The sequence below is a fragment of the Rhinoraja longicauda genome, chromosome 20 (genome assembly GCF_053455715.1).
Source record: "Rhinoraja longicauda isolate Sanriku21f chromosome 20, sRhiLon1.1, whole genome shotgun sequence".
Classification (NCBI taxonomy): domain Eukaryota; kingdom Metazoa; phylum Chordata; class Chondrichthyes; order Rajiformes; family Arhynchobatidae; genus Rhinoraja; species Rhinoraja longicauda.
The window spans coordinates 12,659,095-12,677,842 of record NC_135972.1 but is presented as its reverse complement, the minus strand read 5'-3'; the positions used below and the strand labels follow the sequence as shown (position 1 = coordinate 12,677,842).

The 18,748-nt window shown below is 46.0% G+C and overlaps 1 protein-coding gene across 8 annotated transcripts in view; it reads left to right on the top strand.

Moving 5' to 3' along the window:
- Window positions 1-18,748, top strand: part of LOC144603566 (neuronal cell adhesion molecule-like) — a 352,237-nt gene that overhangs the window by 275,923 nt on the left and 57,566 nt on the right. For 7 of the 8 annotated variants that reach the window (XM_078416960.1, XM_078416961.1, XM_078416962.1 and 4 more), the window contains 9 exons: window positions 630-741; window positions 1,967-2,133; window positions 2,223-2,370; window positions 3,360-3,484; window positions 6,358-6,387; window positions 13,591-13,692; window positions 14,832-15,029; window positions 16,533-16,603; window positions 17,140-17,365. In XM_078416960.1, coding sequence (XP_078273086.1) covers window positions 630-741; window positions 1,967-2,133; window positions 2,223-2,370; window positions 3,360-3,484; window positions 6,358-6,387; window positions 13,591-13,692; window positions 14,832-15,029; window positions 16,533-16,603; window positions 17,140-17,365 — 1,179 coding nt within the window. The remainder of the gene's footprint in view (window positions 1-629; window positions 742-1,966; window positions 2,134-2,222; window positions 2,371-3,359; window positions 3,485-6,357; window positions 6,388-13,590; window positions 13,693-14,831; window positions 15,030-16,532; window positions 16,604-17,139; window positions 17,366-18,748) is intronic. The other variant, XM_078416965.1, reaches the window with a different exon arrangement.

Below are 18,748 nucleotides of genomic sequence, written 5' to 3'. Positions count from 1 at the left end.
TATTCTGCTCCATCCTATTCTTCACTATCCATAAGTCCATCTATTTTTGTCTTGTATGCAAACTTCCTAATCAGCGCATCTACTTTTTCTTCCAAGTCACTTATATGTATCACAAGCAACAAAGGACCTGGCACTGAACCCTACGGAACACCACAGGGCACAGACGGTGGGAATATTTTTTGACGTCATTAGTTCTGTTGTAAGAATCTCACAGAACTAACTACATCAACAAACAATCATGCGTAGGAAGGAACTGCAGATGCTGGTTTAAACCGAAGATCGACACAAAAAACTGGAGTAACTCAGCGGATCAGACAACATCTCTGGAGAAAAGGAATAGGTAACGTTTTGGGTCATGACCCTTCCTCAGACTGGCTGACTCTCAATCCGAGGAAGGGTCTCGACCCAAGACGTCACCTATTCCTTTTCTACAGAGATGCCGTCTGACCCCGCTGAGTTACTCCAGCTTTTTGTGTCTAACTTCAACAAATCAGCATTGCAACAAATCTACGTGTCTATCTTCAACAAATCATCTTAGCCCTGTGAGAGTTTGGAAGCAGTTAACAACGGAAAAACAGAGAGGATTCAGTTGAAAAAAACCCAGTTTTTTCTTTTGTGGCCCTCTTTAGCTGAGACACCCAGAATGCTTTCTGAACCTAACCAAGTTTATCAGGTAATTGCCAACAAGCCTGCACTGCTGGACTGCGCATTCTTTGGATCACCAATTCCTCAGATTCAATGGTAAGGATGTTATTTTATTTGCTTTCCTCCTTGTATTTTATGATTGTTATCTGATCACTGTGCCCTGGAGCATTTTCAATTTTGCTTTAAGAATTGTTCTTAGATTACACATACTCTGAAGTATTGCACAGGAAATCTCCATGGTTTACCTAAATACACAATCAATAAGAGCTGGCTAAAACCAACCGTTTCAACAATCCAGTTAAAAACACTGCAGGATTCAATATAACCAACTATTATTAAGTTTAGTTTAGCTTAGATGCTTCCTTTTGCAAAATAGGTGATACCATATCTGGTCTGTTCACATGGACTTAAAAGATATTTAGATTAGTTTAGATATACTGCGTTGAAACAGGCCCTCCGATTCCACGTCGACCAGTGATCTCTGCACACTAACACTATCTATCCGGCACACACTAGGGACGATTTATAATTTTACTAAGCCAATTAGCCTACAAACCTGTACATCTTTGGAGTGTGGGAGGAAACCAGAGCTCCCGGAGAAAACCCACGCTGGTCATGGGGAGAACATACAAACTCTGTACAGAGAACACCTGTAGTCAAGTTCGCAACCGAGTTTAGTTTAGTTTAGAGATACAGCTCGGAAACAGGCCCTTCAGGCCCGCCATGCCACTCAGTAATCCCTGCACTCTAACACTATCTTGCACACGCTAGGGACAATTTTGGCTTCGGTAAATTGTCCCCAGTGTGCAGGATAGAACGGGTGATTATAGGTCAGCATGAACTCAGTGGGCCAAAGGGCCTGCTGACACATTGTATCTCTAAAACTAAAAACTCTAAAAGTGAGCTATCTGAAACGAGGAAGGGAATTTCGGAGACGCATCTAAGGGCCGAGGCAACAATGGACAGGGAAATGTGCATTGCCAGTAAAGCCACTGAGAATTGGGCGGCACGGTGGCGTAGCAGTAGAGCTACTGCCTGACAGCGCCAGAGACCCGGGTTCGATCCTGATTACAATTGTTTGTCTGTACGGAGTCTGTACATTCTCCTCATGACCAGCCTGGGTTTTCTCTGAGATCTTCGGTTTCCTCCCACACTCCAAAGACGTACAGGTTAGTAGGTTAATTAGCTTAGTATAAATGTAAATTGTCCCTGTTGTTTGTAGGATAGCGTTTGTGTGCAGGGATCGCTGGGTGGGCCGAAGGGCCTGCTTCTGCACTGTATCTCTAAACAAAACTATACTAAAAAAATTATTCCATTGCAGGTTCAAGGATAACCAAGGCAGCATGCTCCGCGGTGAATCTTATGAGATGCATGAAAATGGCACTCTTGAAATCGCCTTTGCCCAGAAGAATGATAGCGGTATTTACACCTGCGTAGCAACCAATACTCATGGAGTGGTCCAAAACCAAGCTATTCTGCAGATCAAAGGTGAGCTCCTTTATGTCATCCGATTGTATTTACGAGAGCAATTTATTTTTATTTGCCAAGTTGGCTTTATGAACCTGTGTCACTTCCAGATCCGACGACCATTATTAAACAGCCGAGATATCAGTCTGTGCAGACAATGGGCACGGCTACCTTTGAGTGCAAGGTGAAGCATGATTCAACGCTCTCACTGACAATTGTATGGCTGAAAGATAACGAGGAGCTGCCTGACGACAGCAGGTACCGTCGAATCTTATTTTGCAAAATATAGGACGCGGTTGTGGGCTATTTGGTGTGGGCTGACGGATGTAGACTATCTCAACACGTAGATACTGGAATCTTGAGCAAAGCACAAAGTGCTGGAATAACAGCGTGTCAGATAACATTTGTGGAGGGATAGACGACTTTGGATCGGGACTCTTCTTCAGACTGATTGTAGTAGGGGAGGGAAAGCTGGAAAAGAGGTGGGGGCGAGATAAAGTTAATGCAGATGCATATGCGAGTGATTGATTGGGTGGAAAGTGGTATAATCAGTCAATATTTCAATGTTTCTTTAAAACTTAACACGAGGCCATTCAGTATCTCGCCTTTCCAATTTACAGAATAATAACAAGACCCACCAATTTTCCTTCCAACATATTCTCTTCGCATTTTCATCAATTCTCCCACTTACCTAAACTCTAATGGATAACTAACCTAGCAACCTACTTAATTTTGGGAAGCAGTAGGAAACCAGAGCGCTTTGGTACCATTGTGAATGCTGGTACCGAACAAAAATCTCTCCTCACAATCCAACACGGTGGCGCAGTGGTAGAGCTACTGCCTTACAGCACCAGAGATCTGGGTTCGATTCTGATTACGGATGCTGTCTGTACAGAGTCTGTACCTTTTCTCGACGACCTGCATGGGTTTTCTCCGAGATCTTTGGTTTCCTCCCACACTCCAAAGACGTACAGGCTAATAGGTTAATTGGCTTGGTATAAATGTAAATTGTCCCTAGTGTGTGTAGGATTGTGTTAGTGAGCGGGGATCGCTGGTCGGTGCGGACTCGGTGGTCTCTAAACTAAACTAAACTAAACTAAACAAAACTCCAACGCCTTGACCCTTGGCAAATGAACACTGTTGAATGCTGGAAATCTAAACAAAAACAGAAACCGCTGGAAGCAGCTGAGGCAGCTTTTAACAGGGGAGTGAACAAACAGATAATTCAAGTGCAATTCCTATTTTAGGCACCGGCCATCAGGCGATGTCTTGACCATTCATGATGTATCTGAGGAAGACCAAGGTTCCTACACGTGTATGGTGAACACCACACTTGACACCAACTCTGCCACAGCTGTGCTCACCGTCCTAGGTAATGCGTCCTCATTCTTTTGCTGTTCATATTTTGAAACATCAAGATCATGGCTACGAACATAAGGACTTACTCTCGGGTGTTTTAAGAATGTGCTGCTGCCACTTTTCCCCCACCAAACACCCTCACCCACCCACCCACCCACCCCTTGCATGCCTCTGTTCAACAATCATGTCCCCGCCACACTGTATAAGCCCCTTTGACCCAAGTAAGTTACACTGCTAACGCCAACCACTTGCCTTGGACAATGCTCTCCCCACTTCTTCAGTCACTGGCTTCTCGTTTTAAGGTAAAGCACTTTGTTCCTGTTGTGCGTTTAGCTGGTGGAGGCAGATGCAAGGGAACAACGCAAGTCCATTATGTCCCAGCAGCAGCAGCAGCAGTAGAGCCTGTGCTGAGCTGGACTAAGATGGCAGATGCACGGTCGACTGAATTCTCTCTGCGATTCAATGCCGAACCTGCGCAGCAGAGGATTGGAGTTCAGAGTTCAGGTCAAGGGCACCAGGGTCAGATTGCATCCCATCAGTCTGGTGATAGCAAGCCTGGAAATTATCTCAGCTTGGGCTTGTAGCCTTCCTTTGTCCAATACTGGGAACCCCAGCATCGCAGAAGATGCCAGGCAGATGAGGGCTCTGCCCGAGCCGACTGCCTGCCCTTTTCCGGGGTTACGTCCATGCCCGGGTGTCGCTCGAAAAGGAACATGCAGTGTCCATGGGCACCATGGGGGATTTCTGGGACCGCTGGGCACCATGGGGGATTTCTGGGACCGCTGGGCACCATGGGGGATTTCTGGGACCGCTGGGCACCATGGGAGGATTGATCGCATCCTGGGCCTGGATTGTGATATAGTTCATTTAATATTTGGTATTAAGAATACTTGGTAATGTTTTGTCTTATGGTGGTGGTTGTGTTGCTTTTTGTTTTGTAAATATTCTAATTGTTAACAATTGAATCGATTTATTTTTGTTAAAAAAAAGAGATAAAAGAAGAAAAACAGAATCCAGAATCCAAGCAGCAGCATCCATTTTGGAAAGGGCCAAGATGTCTATTTCTGGCACTTGCTGGCTATCTTCTGTAATTTCCCAATTCCAGCCCCAATGCCTGTCATTCTCTTGCGGGGCAGCCCCTTGAGCACATGGATACGTCTCTGCTTGTCTCTGCTCCCCTGGGACGCGCAAAATAACCTCTCCATCACGAGTCTGGTTACCTCATCCCATCCACTCTTGGGTTTCTCCCGAATCCTCACACAGCGAGTGGATCGTTCCCTCTCCAGCTTCCAGAGAGGTGCACCAGCTATTGTTCGGAGCCCTGTCGCATGCATGGCAGCAGGCTAAACAAGTTGCAATGTAATTAGTTTGGTGGGGTTTTTGAGAATGCTTTCTCACAGTATAAAGACCCCTTGTTCCTTTGCTGATTGTGTGTGCTCGATGCATTTTAGTTTAGTGTAGTTTAGAGACACAACACGCCGACAGGCCCTTTGACCCACCGAGTTTGTGCCAATTAGCGATCCCCGTTACACTAGTACACACTACACACTAGGGATAATTTACAAATTTTTACCTCAGCCCATTAACTGACAAACCGGACATCTTTGGAGTGTAAGAGGAAACTGGAGCACCCAGAGCAAAACCCATGCAGTCATGGGGAGAATGTAGAAAACTCTGTACAGACTGCACCCGTAGTCAGGGTCGAACCCGGGTCCCTGGAGCTGTAAGGCAGCAACTCCACCTCTGCGCCACCGTGCCGCTCCATTGCTAACACAGCTTCCCAAGATCAGCGAGGACTTACAAAGAGTTCAAAAGTAGAATGCTGCAGAAGTTGGAAATCTGAGATAAATATAGGCAGGCCAGGCAGTATTGGTTGGAGGGAATATCAAAGCTCAAGTTTCATGTGGATAACATGGTCATGAAAGGTAACCTTCGCAGTCTGAAATGGCCATCCTTTATCTACCGGAGGGTAGACGACATTGTGGCACTAAATGTTTAAGGAATGGATGGGATCATCCCATGCTGGATGGAGGGAAGGGAGGCGCAAAAAGAACACATGTTGCATGTTCTGACATTGACCAAAAGACAGTGAGTGTTGAAAGAGTAGAATGAATGAACCAAAGTGGCCTGGAAAAATGGTCCCTTGGGGACGCTTAAAGAACAAGGGAAGGCATCATCACATTGGAGCTGGAGGACATTATGAAGGAACATGGAGGCTGGTGGGGACAGGGGGAAGCCTATCCTTGCTGTGGCCGAGCGGCCAGTGGCTGAGTGGAGAAGTCAAGGAAAGGGGGCAGACTTAGTTGCGAGGCATGTCAACTGTCGAGAGGCCATGGTTGAGTCAAAAAGGACACGGATCGCAAAATCTTATGCGGAAAGTGGGATCACCAGCGGTGAAGGCTGGGGGATTGACCAGGTCCCTGGCGCTGTGAGGTAGCAGCTCTAACGCCACGCCACCATGCCGCCTTGCCATTAGTATGAATGTCAGCCGACACAGTCAGAAAGGGGAAGCCTTAACAATGGAACTTGTGGGAAAGTCAGCATGACACAAGCAATGCTGACATTTTATTCCATGTCTTAAGCATCAAAGTAGGAGTCTCCAGCAGCAATGCCAGATTAACGTTTGTCCTGCTGACCAGATAGCCTGACCAGTTGCCATTGTGGGTCCCTAGACATGAACAATGCAGAGAGAATGGGCTTACCCCATTGTTTGGTGTTGAAGGGTTCTGAATCGTGTAAAATAGCCTCCTTAAATATAATGTGCTATTCGCAAACCATTTTGGGATGTTTCTCGGGGTTTGGCCAATTTTTAAATGTGTTTCTGGCTGAGAAAATGTGACTCTTTCACCTGTGCAACTAAACCCTAAACTTGCTCTTTATTTCTAGCACGTCCCTCAGCTCCAGCTAGCACACACGGTAAACTAACAGCTGTTTGTCTCAACACACTTCACTCTTCCATTTGTTTTGACTTTGCTCTCGTGACTCCATCTCCCGCAGTGGTGTAAGCATGTTCACCGACCAGCATCATGTTTCAGTCAAACATCACCTGGGGGTGAAGCTTTGTGGAGAATGTCGTTTATGCATCTCCACACTGCCCTGTGTAGATAGTAGGAATTCACCCTATCATGAACAACATTTGGTGAACCTTGTGTATATTTCTTTGGGTTTTTCATTTATTTAGAAGGTGGATGTATATATTTCTGTATCGTGTAGCTAGATTCGTGCTTTGTTCAGCTTCTGGCTGAATGTGTGATCACATGTTGGTGGAACATCCATTACCAGAGTGGGAGCAGACCGAAAACCTCATGCCGGCAGGAATAACATTGTTCTTTTGGTAACGCAAACTGGATTAGCTTCCGTTCCTGATTGGATTTTATCCTCAATTCCATGCCAAGGACTTGGCTGTCAGTACCTGGAGGTGGTCTACCACTTGGGGGCTATAGTGTACCATTGGTATCTCCTCCATTCTGGCTGGTGATGGAGCTTCCACTGAGCGATTCCGTCCATTGAAAGCTGTGGGAAGAGCTGTTCTCTTGCAGGGTCTCCACACGATGCACCACCACATCCTTTCAAATGTTCCTGGGCTTGAGTACATCTCCAGACTTTTCAGGCTTTATTGTGGCTTTGGGGTGGATTTTATATCTGTGGTTCAACGGGGAAGAGTAACACAGCCTGATGTGACTATTAGTTATTGCCAAATATATTAAAATACAGGCAAAAAATCGTCGTCATTCCAAACACAGTGTCCATGTTACGGATGCCCAATGCTGTTTGTATCTGTTCAGTGTATCCACAGAGAGTGTCAGAGATGAGTGCTGGAAGTGAGAATAGAAAATATGTATGTGGATGTGTATGTATATGTCTAAAGATTCTGGATCAGTTCCTGTGGACTGGAGGGTAGCTAATGTAACCCCACTTTTTAAGAAAGGAGGGAGAGAGAAAACGGGGAATTATAGACCAGTTAGCCTGACATCGGTAATGGGGAAGATGCTTGCGTCGATTATTAAAGATGTAATAGCAGCGCATTTGGAAAGCATGACAGGATCGGTCAATGTCGGCATGGATTTATGAAGGGGCAATCATGCTTGACTAATCTTCTGGAATTTTTTGAGGATGTAACAAGTAGAATGGATAAGGGAGAGCCAGTGGATGTGGTGTATGTGGACTTTCAAAAAGACTTTAACAAGGTCCCACACAAGAGATCAGTGAGCAAAATTAGAGCACGGTATTGGGGGTAGGGTATTGACATGGATAGAGAACTGGTTGGCAGACAGGAAGCAAAGAGTAGGAATTAATGGGTCCTTTTCAGAATGGCAGGCAGTGACTAGTGGGGTGCCGCAAGGCTCAAATCTGGGACCCCAGTTATTTACAATATATATTAACGATTTAGACGAGGGAATTAAATGTAACATCTCCATGTTTGCGGATGACACAAAGCTGGGTGGCAGTGTGAGCTGCGAGGAGGATGTTATGAGGCTGCAGGGTGCCTTGGATAGGTTGAGTGAGTGGGCAGAAGCATGGCAGATGTATATTGTGGATAAATGTGAGGTTATCCACTTTGGTGGCGAGAACAAGAAGGCAAATTATTATCTGAATGGTGTTAGACCAGCAAAAGGGGAGTTGCAACGAGACCTGGGTGGCCTTGTACATCAGTCACTGAAAGTAAGCATGCAGGTACAGCAGGCAGTGAAGAAAGCAAATGGCATGTTGACCTTCACAGTGAGAGGATTTGAGTATAGGAGCAAGGAGGTCCGACTGCAGTTGTACAGGGCCCTGGTTAGGCCACAACTGGAGTTTTGTGCGCAGTTTTTGGTCTCCTAATTTGAGGAAGGACATTCTTGCTATTGAGGGAGTGCAGCGTGGGTTCACCAGGTTAGTTCCCGGGATGGCGGGACTGACATATGATAAAAGAATGGGTCGACTGGGTATGTATTCACTGGAATTTAGAAGGATGAGAGGGGATCTTATGGAAACATATAAAATTCTTAAGGGGTTTGGACAGGCTAGATGCAGGAAAAATATTCCCCATGTTGGGGGAGTCCAGAAACAGGAGTCTCAGTTTAAGAATAAGGGGTAGGCCATTTAGGATTGAGATGAAGAAAAACTTTTTCACCGAGAGAGTTGCGAATCTGTGGAATTCTCTGTCACAGAAAGCAGTGAAGGCCACTTCACTGGATGGTTTCAAGAGAGAGTTAGATATAGCTCTTAAGGCTAACGGAATCAAGGTATATGGGGAAAAAGCAGGAATGGGGTACTGATTTTGGATGATCAGCCATGATCATATTGAATGGCGGTGCTGGCTCGGGGCCGAATGGCCTACTCCTGCACCTATTTTCTATGTTTCAATATTAAAGAGTAGGACTGTCCAGTCTCTTCCTGAAACGAGTGAGAGTGTTTCATGGCGTTGGGGTTGAGAGAGTCTGACAGGTCAGTGTCAGAATGGTGTGGCAGATGTGTGGGATCATGTGGCGTGGATACCGGGACCGTGAGACAGTCTGACATGGGCAACATATCCAAACATGAATATCTGCAATATGTACCAGGATGAAATGCTTCAGATGTGTGAGAGGATTTGACACATTTTCCAACAGCCTAAGAGTGACTTAGGAGGCTGAAAATGTGCAGGAAGACAGATGATGATTTATTTTGATGCCAGACACAAAATGCTGGAGTAACACAATGAGTCAGGCAGCATCTCTAGAGAACAGAGTAGGTGATGTTTCAGGTTAACACCATTTCTCAGGCTGAGTTCAGTCTGAAGAAGGGTTCCGACCTGAACCGTCACCGATTCCTTTTCTCCAGAGATGCTGCCTAACCCGCCGAGTTACCCCAGCTTTTTGTGTCTATCTTAGCAGGCTAAAAATTACTGATATATGCCAGACGTCTACAAACAACTGGCACAAGTATCAGGATGATGAGAGAGACTGACACGTGTGACAGGAGGGTGAGGGAGACTGACACGTCTGTTGAGGTGTGGGAAGGAACTGCAGATACTGTTATAAACTGAAAATAGATGGAAAAAGCTGGAGCAACTCAGCGGGTCAGATTGGAGAAAAGGAATAGGTGACGTTTCGGGAGTTCCGGTCTGAAGAAGACTCTCCAGAAATGCTGCATGACCCGATGAATTACTCCAGCATTTTGTGACTATCTTCGTCATGGTAGCGGTAGCGCAGCGGTAGAGTTGCTGCTTTACAGCGAATGCAGTGCCGGAGACTCAGGTTCGATCCTGACTACGGGTGCTGCACTGTAAGGAGTTTGTACGTTCTCCCCGTGACCTGCGTGGGTTTTCTCCGAGATCTTCGGTTTCCTCCCACACTCCAAAGACGTACAGGTATGTAGGTTAATTGGCTGGGTAAATGTTTAAAAAAATTGTCCCTAGTGGGTGTAGGATAGTGTTAATGTACGGGGATCGCTGGGCGGCATGGACTTGGAGGGCCGAAAAGGCCTGTTTCCGGCTGTATATATATGATATGATATATCTGTTGAGTTTGCCAGAGTGATTGACACACCTGCAAGGAGTGCAAGATTGACTGTCATTTGTTGGGGGTTTGAGTGGGACTGACACACCTGTCCTGTCTGTGAGAGAGAGTTTGGCGCTGTTGATGTGTGAGATGTGTGAGCTGCCACACCAGTGAGATGATCAGTGTGTGCACAGGAGTTTGCGTCGAACAAGAAAAAATAACGATGGTCTCCAATTTTGTTTTCGGTCAAATTTGGAATCCTAACTCTGTGAAAGACGCTTCAATTTGCCCGCTGCACTTCTATATCTTTTAATTAACACGCACAAACACAGGAAACCCTGTAATTTAACACTCAAATCCCACAGCTTTCCAGTGGATCTGATCTCTCTGGCGCATGGTGCTGTCGATCGACAATCTACATGACACTGTGGACAGTTCTACATTGAGCGGATTTGACATCCACACTTAAAACTGCTTGCATGCAGGATCTCACTGTGAAATATGTTCTGTTCTCTTTTCACTAAACTCATACTGAAGGTAGGTGGACAGCTAATGGCGACACTGGGAGGATTTTCTCTGCACATACCTGTTGTCTGTGACTGGAAGACATCACACGCCTTAGGAACCTTAGCTTACGCAATCTCCCCGCTGCCAAACACTTTAACTTCCCCTCCCCATTCCCACACTTAACTCTCTGTCCTGAACCTCCTCCACTGTCAGAGTGAGGCCAAACGCAAATTGGAGGAACTGCACCTCATATTTCACTTGGGCAGCTTACAACCCAGTGGAATGAATATAGATTTCTCTAATTTTAATTAACCCTTGCATCCCCTCTCTCTCCATCCCTCCCCCATCCCAGTCGTCCTACTAGTTTCACTGTGTCCTGTTTAGTTTCACTGTTTGTATCCTCTCGTTATCAACTTCCCCACGGCCAACAAAGGACCATTGTGGGCTCCACCTTTCCTTAATCATCGGTGCTGGCTTTGGTTTGTTCTTTTCTTTCCTTCCATTCATTTGGTTTTTCATACCTTTAGTTACCCTCTCCCCTGACTCCCAGTCCGAAGAAGAGTCTCGACCCAAAACGTCACCTATTCCTTTTCTCCAGAGATACTGAGTTACTCCAGCAGTTTCTGTCAATCCCCAGACCTCTCAATGTATATACATATCTAAGCCTGAATCTTCTGTGTTCAAGTCTCTTTCTAGAAACCTGAACGTCTCAGTGACATCTCAGAGAAGAGCTGAGGAGGTGCACACTGTTAGAGGGTTCATTCGTCAGGATCTCGCAATGGTTCGCATGGATGGAGGCCATTCAGCCCATCGTGTCTGTTCTCTAAGAGCAATCCAGCCTGTCCCACTCACCCATCCTGTCTTACAACTCTGCAAATTCCATCCTTTCAGATGATTGTCCAGTTCCCTTCTGAACCTTACAATTGAATGTACCTCCACTCCTGCTCTCATTTGACCATTCCAAAATTATGTTCAGAAGTTATTGGAGCAGAATTAGGCCATTTGGCACATCAAGTCTACACTAATCAATCATGGCTGATCTATCTTTCCCTCTCAGCCCCATTCTCTTGCCTTCTCCCCCTTACCCCTGACACCCATAATAATCAAGAATCTATCACTCTCGGCCTTAAAAATATCTATTGACGGCCTCCTCAGCCTTCTGTGGCAATGAATTCCGCAGATTCACCATCCTCTGACTAAAGAAAATGCTCATCTCCTTTCTATAGGTATTTCCTATAGGTGCCATCTGGTCCTGGACTCTCCCACTAGTGCAAACATCCTCTCCACATCCAATCTATCCAGGCCTGACTGCTCAGTGTGGTGACTGAAATCCTCGTGTAGTTTTAGTCCTTTTGCCAGTCCCCTTTATTCTGTGTCCATCTGTTCTTGATCCTTTCGCTAAAAGGGAACACTTTCTCCCTGCCAACTTTATCCATACCTTTCCCGATTGATCTCACTGCACTTTCCCCCATTGCAAGAACAATCACAGCTGCCCCATTCTGGTCCACACAACTAATCCTCGGAATCTCTTCGGCACCCTCCCCTTAGCCTTTACTTGCTTAAGTAAGGCACCTGGAGCTACTGTCTACACAAAACAGGGCAAGCATTTGAAAGCATGGGATTCGCAGGGCTATGGGACAGAGCGAGTGAGTGGGGCAGGCTGGATTGTTCTTGGAGCATGGACATGATGGGCCGAATAACCTCCATCCATGCTAACTTTTGTGAGATCCAGCTGTGCCCAACCAGTGTTTCATGCAGATTCACCATGATTTTATCCTTAACCTCTATTCAACCTCCAGTCTCCAGCCTCTCCTGATGTGAACCCCATATCCTCACTGCTGTTAGCAGAGCTACCCTCCACTCCAAACAGTGTTCAGTTCTTTGTTACTGGCCTATTGGAATATATGTGATGATATCAATTAGATATGGAGTTCTCAAGTGACATAAAATCATAACTCCTACAATAATTATTGCACTCTGCATATAATTACATGTGACCTTTATCATCCAATTCTGAGGTTGCACGTCAGGGATGAGCAATCTTTGACCAACATTTAATAATTCCTTCCAGATCAGCCTGAGATGAACCCTATTTCCCCAGTCAGTGTTTATTTATTACCAAACATCCCATTGATCTAATCGATCAATCAATGTTAAATCCCGATAAAGGTCACTTGTAATTTTATTTGTAGCCTCTTATCCGCCACTTAATATTTCTGCTCAAAATGCCATAAACTATAAACTTCCAAAGAAATAAGAGATTAAAAATTGTAGGCGTGCTCCAAAAATAATTAATCAATGGACAATTTAACCTGCACGGGTTAATTAGTTTAGGGACTCGCTTGTAATTAATTCCGTCTTTAAGAGAATATTCCACTCAGCCACATGCTCCTATTTTTATTCCCACATCTGCTGGTTCAACTACAAGACCAGGTCCGACCTGACGAGATGCAATTCTATCTTCTAAGGCACGGTCAGGATGATTTATTAGCTGTGCCAACATCCCGACTTAAAATATACCCTACAGAACACACATGGTAAATCTTCTCTGCACCCTCTTCCACCTTAACATTGCAATGTCGGAAATGTGATCCTAGACTACTTCAGGTTCAAGTTACTGAAAACCACACTCGGACTGATGTTAAGGTGACCAGTTCCACCAAACCAAGGTGTCTGATTGGAGCAATTCAGACTTAGACGGCTTCAGTTAGTTGAGTTGGTGTGAGTCCGTCGGGTGACTCTGGGCAGATGTTCTTCCTGCTGAATCTCATGCTGAACTTTGGCCATCCCATTGTCTGCACTCGGTTGGAGATTGGGCCTCATGCAATTTAACCTCGTAGTCAAGAGGAGCAAATGTGGGGGCTTTTTTGGTGAGCAGCGATGCATACCTTCACTGTGAACAGCTGCAATGCACAGCCTGGCAAGTTTGCATGCTGCCGTTTTGCTGAAGCCGCATATAATGCAACTATTGCTGCCAAGCCAGGTAGAAATACCCTCCCACCAAAGGGCTGGGTTTGAGAGAACACGGAATGCATGCAGCCACGTCACCCATCACTATGCATCTCCATCTGCCGTTCGGTTTGTGACAGGATTTCAAGGGTTTGTGCTTGTGAGTCCGTTCAAGTTTTTAATGGAACTTTTTATCCCATAGATCATCCCGATCCACCAGCAGACCTGGAATTAACCAATCCTCGAGACAGGAGCGTTCAGTTGTCGTGGATACCTGGAGAGGAGCATAACAGTCCCATTCAAAGTAGGTTTTAGAGAGATTTGATCTTTACAGTGCTTTTAATTTCAAGGAATGTCATCAGAACTGATTTTACCTTGTATAACCCAACAAACCAAGATTACCCTGTATGACTCTACGACTCCATGAAACACAAACTGGAACCATGGTATAGTTTGGTTCTGCTGGTTGCACTTTACCAACCAATGTCCAGAGACAGCCAACAGCCCAGGCCAAATACATAGAGTCACACATGAGATACAGCACAGAAAATGGGCCCTTGAGTCTGTGTTGACCATCAACCATCCATTTAAGAAAATCCCAATTTTATTCTTCCCACATTCTCATCACCTCCCTCCAACAAGGAGCAATTAACAGTGGCCAACATTGACCCACCAAGCCACACGTCTTTTACAAACTCCACACAGACTGCACCCGAGGAACGTATTGAACCTGAATCTCTGACATTGTGAGGCAGCTGCGTTATTGGCTGTGCCACCTTGCCACCCACATGATGTCAGGTGGCTTGATCAGTCGTGGAACCAGGGATGAACAAAAGATAGTGATTTTACCTCTGGTGAAATAATATAAGAAAATAACTGCAGATGCTGGTACAAATCGAAGGTATTTATTCACAAAATGCTGGTGTAACTCAGCAGGTCAGGCAGCATCTCAGGAGAGAAGGAATGGGTGACGTTTCGGGTCGAGACCCTTCTTCAGACTGATGTCAGTGGGGTGGGACAAAGGAAGGATATAGGTGGAGACAGGATGATAGAGGGAGATCTGGGAAGGAGGAGGGGAAGAGAGGGACAGAGGAACTATCTAAAGTTGGAGAAGTCGATGTTCATACCACTGGGCTGCAAGCTGCCCAGGCGAAATATGAGGTGCTGTTCCTCCAATTTCCGGTGGGCATCACTATGGCACTGGAGGAGGCCCATGACAGAAAGGTCAAACTGGGAGGGGGAGTTGAAGTGCTCGGCCACCGGGAGATCAGTTTGGCCAACGCGGACCGAGCGCAGGTGTTGAGCGAAGCGGTCGCCGAGCCTGCGCTTGGTTTTCCTCTGGTGAAGGGGGATTGCAACAAAATAAGGCGATTGGACATTGGACCGCCTGCATTTCTGCAGCAGAATAAATCCTCATGCAATTCACCCTATTGTATTTCTCAGAGTTTGTCGTTGAATACGAGGAAGACCAGTTTGAACCTGGACGGTGGCGCCACCTGACTGACGTTGAGGGGATAGAGACCACGGCGGAGCTGCAACTCTCGCCCTTTATCAACTACATCTTCCGTGTTGTTGCCGTCAATGAGATCGGCCGAAGTGAGCCGAGCCTCTCGTCTGAGCGCTACTACACGCAGCCAGCAGGTAAGACAGCATTGAAGGGCAAGCAGCGAACTATTCACAGCTGCCAGGCAATGGGTGGGTTTGCCCATCTGATACATATCAGATCATGAAACTAAATCCAATGACTGTTTGTGGTCTTGCTATTAGTTATTTCATGGAATGAAACCCAGTGGTTCAATTAGGCATCCATGGTATACATTCCCTGCCCAATGCTTTGCCATGCACTTCCTTCAGCTGGTTTCTACCAAGCCTTTGGCCTCTCAATTCCACATTTTCACTCTGATCTTTCCCATTTCATTGCTCCGCTCTCTCCCCATTGCACGCCATTCCTGCACACTCGCTGTGTGGTCCAAAGACTACTCAGAAATGTAGGTTATTGATGAATGATTATGAACATATAATATCTGTATGTGTCCGTTATAACTAACGATGAATATTATGAATTCCTGGAGGGTTTTTTTGGTCAGTGAAGTATCTTTGAGGCTTTTTCTGAAGTGCTGCCCCCAGTATATACTGCTCCAAGGTTGAATAAACTGAGTTGTTTGAGATACTCACTGCTGCTGCATGAAATTTCTTAGAGCGCGATCCTTATCTGAGGCATATTTAAGAGGGCAACTGGGACCCACATGTAAGTCAGATTCAGAGTGCAGATAAAATAAGCAAGTCCCCCCGCCAAATTGTAATGCGCGTGACTACATGACCCACCACCTCACACTGAGATCTTCAACCTCTGCTGGAAATCCAGTGTTGTCCAGGGACAATCAGGCGACATACCTCGATGACAATGGACATTCTTGTTCTCGTACACTGTCAGCTCCTCCCAACTGCTGATGCCCTGTGGTTAGCTGAGCAGATTCCATCTCCACTCCACTGATTTTGTTGCTCGCCATTGTTAAGGATCTGTAACGGTTCGGTTGCCTGAACAATAAAAGGGAGGAAAATACTGCAGGCCTCCTACTTCCACTCACTGTTTAAGCAGCTTGATCTTTAAGTGGCCTTGTGTGCTTGAAGCATGAGGACGCAATGACATGGTGCCCATACAACAAGCCGCCTTGCTCCATCTAACTCGGCTTGCACTGGAACCAATACTTCAATACGAGCTTGAGTTTAGTTTATTGTCACGTGTACCAATGTACAGCGAAAAGCTTTTGGTGTGTGCTAACTAGTCAGTGGAATAACAATACATGATTACAATTGAGCCGTCCACAGTGTACAGCTACATGATAAAGGGAAGAACGTGAATAACATTTAGTGCAAGATAAAGTCCAGTAAAGACTGATTAAGATAGTCCATCTCCAATGCAGTAGATAATAGCTCTGGAATGCTCTCTGGATGGTGGTAGGATGGTTCAGTTGCCTGATATATATCAGATCATGAAACATTATCCAATGACTGTGGTCTTGCTATTAGTTATTCATGGAATGAAAGCCAGTGCTTCAACCAGACATGCATTGTATAAATTAAGCAACGCAGAGCAGCATTCCCGCTTGTCTTTGTGCTAATCGATGACCTTGTTTCTTTCAGCTCCTGATGAAAATCCCTCAGGGGTTGAAGGGCTGGGAACTGACCCCAATAATCTTGTGATAACATGGGAGGTATGCAAACTCTCTCTTGCAATGGCTTGAGCTGCCTGTTTGAATGGATTGGTGTGTGTTTGGCTTGAAATTGCACGGAACCACAGTCGATGTGAATTTTGTCAAGGAATGAGTGGGCCTGGGCATTTCTGGACCACATGTGAACATAACAGCAGATGTCTGGGGGATGGACACTGAAAGCTGGAGTAACGCAGCGGGTCAGGCAGCATCTCTGGAGAGAAGAGATAGTGTACGGGCTGATCACTGGTCGGCATGGGCTCGGTGGGTCATAGATACATAGACAATAGGTGCAGGAGTAGGCCGTTTGGCCCTTCGTGCCAGCACCACCATTCAATGTGATCATGGTTGATCATCCACAATCAGTACCCCGTCGAAGGGCCTGTTTCCACAAAATACCTTTAAAGTCTAAATCCAGTGAATCAGTCTTGACTCCCAACTTGCAGTGCAATTCCACGATTCCATGTAAAGAAACAATTCCCGGCATCCTACTTGGTTCTATCGCTCCATGACTGAGAATTTCCATTTGTTTTTTACAGCCGTTGAAAGGTGTCCAGCACAATGGCCCCGGCCTGACCTATAAAGTCAGCTGGAGACAGAAGGTTGGTGACGACGAGTGGACCTCCGTGATGGTCGCCAACGTTTCGAAATACATCGTCTCGGGCACGCCGGTGTTTTCTCCCTATGAGCTGAAAGTGCAGGCGTTCAATAGCTTCGGAGCTGCTCCTGAGCCTGAGGTTGTGATCGGATACTCTGGAGAAGACCGTGAGTTTTGCTACTCTTCGTTTGACTTATGTCTCGCACTTGCTTTAATCGTCCAATTCTAATGATCCGTCGCAGTGGCGCAGCGATAGAGTTGCTGCCTTCCAGCGCCAGAGACCCGGGTTCGATCCCGACTATGGGTGCTGTCTGTATGGAGTTTGTATGTTCTCCCCGTGACCGCGTGGGTTTACTCCAAGATCTTTGGTTTCCTCCCACAGTCCAAAGACATACAGGTTTGTAGGTTAGACAATAGACAATAGACAATAGACAATAGGTGCAGGAGTAGGCCATTCAGCCCTTCGAGCCAGCACCGCCATTCAATGCGATCATGGCTGATCACTCTCAATCAGTACCCCGTTCCTGCCTTCTCCCCATACCCCCTCACTCCGCTATCCTTAAGAGCTCTATCCAGCTCTCTCTTGAAAGCATCCAACGAACTGGCCTCCACTGCCTTCTGAGGCAGAGAATTCCACACCTTCACCACTCTCTGACCGAAAAAGTTCTTCCTCATCTCCGTTCTAAATGGCCTACCCCTTATTCTTAAACTGTGGCCCCTTGTTCTGGACTCCCCCAACATTGGGAACATGTTTCCTGCCTCTAATGTGTCCAATCCCCTAATTATCTTATATGTTTCAATAAGATCCCCCCTCATCCTTCTAAATTCCAGTGTATACAAGCCCAATCGCTCCAGCCTTTCAACATACGACAGTCCCGCCATTCCGGGAATTAACCTAGTGAACCTACGCTGCACGCCCTCCATAGCAAGAATATCCTTCCTCAAATTTGGAGACCAAAACTGCACACAGTACTCCAGGTGCGGTCTCACCAGGGCCCGGTACAACTGTAGAAGGACCTCTTTGCTCCTATACTCAACTCCTCTTGTTATGAAGGCCAACATTCCATTGGCTTTCTTCACTGCCTGCTGTACCTGCATGCTTCCTTTCATTGACTGATGCACTAGGACACCCAGATCTCGTTGAACTCCCCCTCCTCCTAACTTGACACCATTCAGCTAATAATCTGCCTTTCTATTCTTACTTCCAAAGTGAATAACCTCACACTTATCTACATTAAACTGCATCTGCCATGTATCCGCCCACTCACACAACCTGTCCAAGTCACCCTGCAGCCTTATTGCATCTTCCTCACAATTCACACTACCCCCCAGCTTAGTATCATCTGCAAATTTGCTAATGGTACTTTTAATCCCTTCGTCTAAGTCATACGTGTAGGAAGGAACTGCAGATGCTGGTTTAATCCGAAGATAGATACAAAATGCTGGAATAACTAAGAGGGTCAAGCAGCATCTCTGGAGAGAAGGAATGGGTGATGTTTTAGGTTGAGACCCTTCTTCAGGTCTGACTACAGGTGCTGTCTGTATGGAGT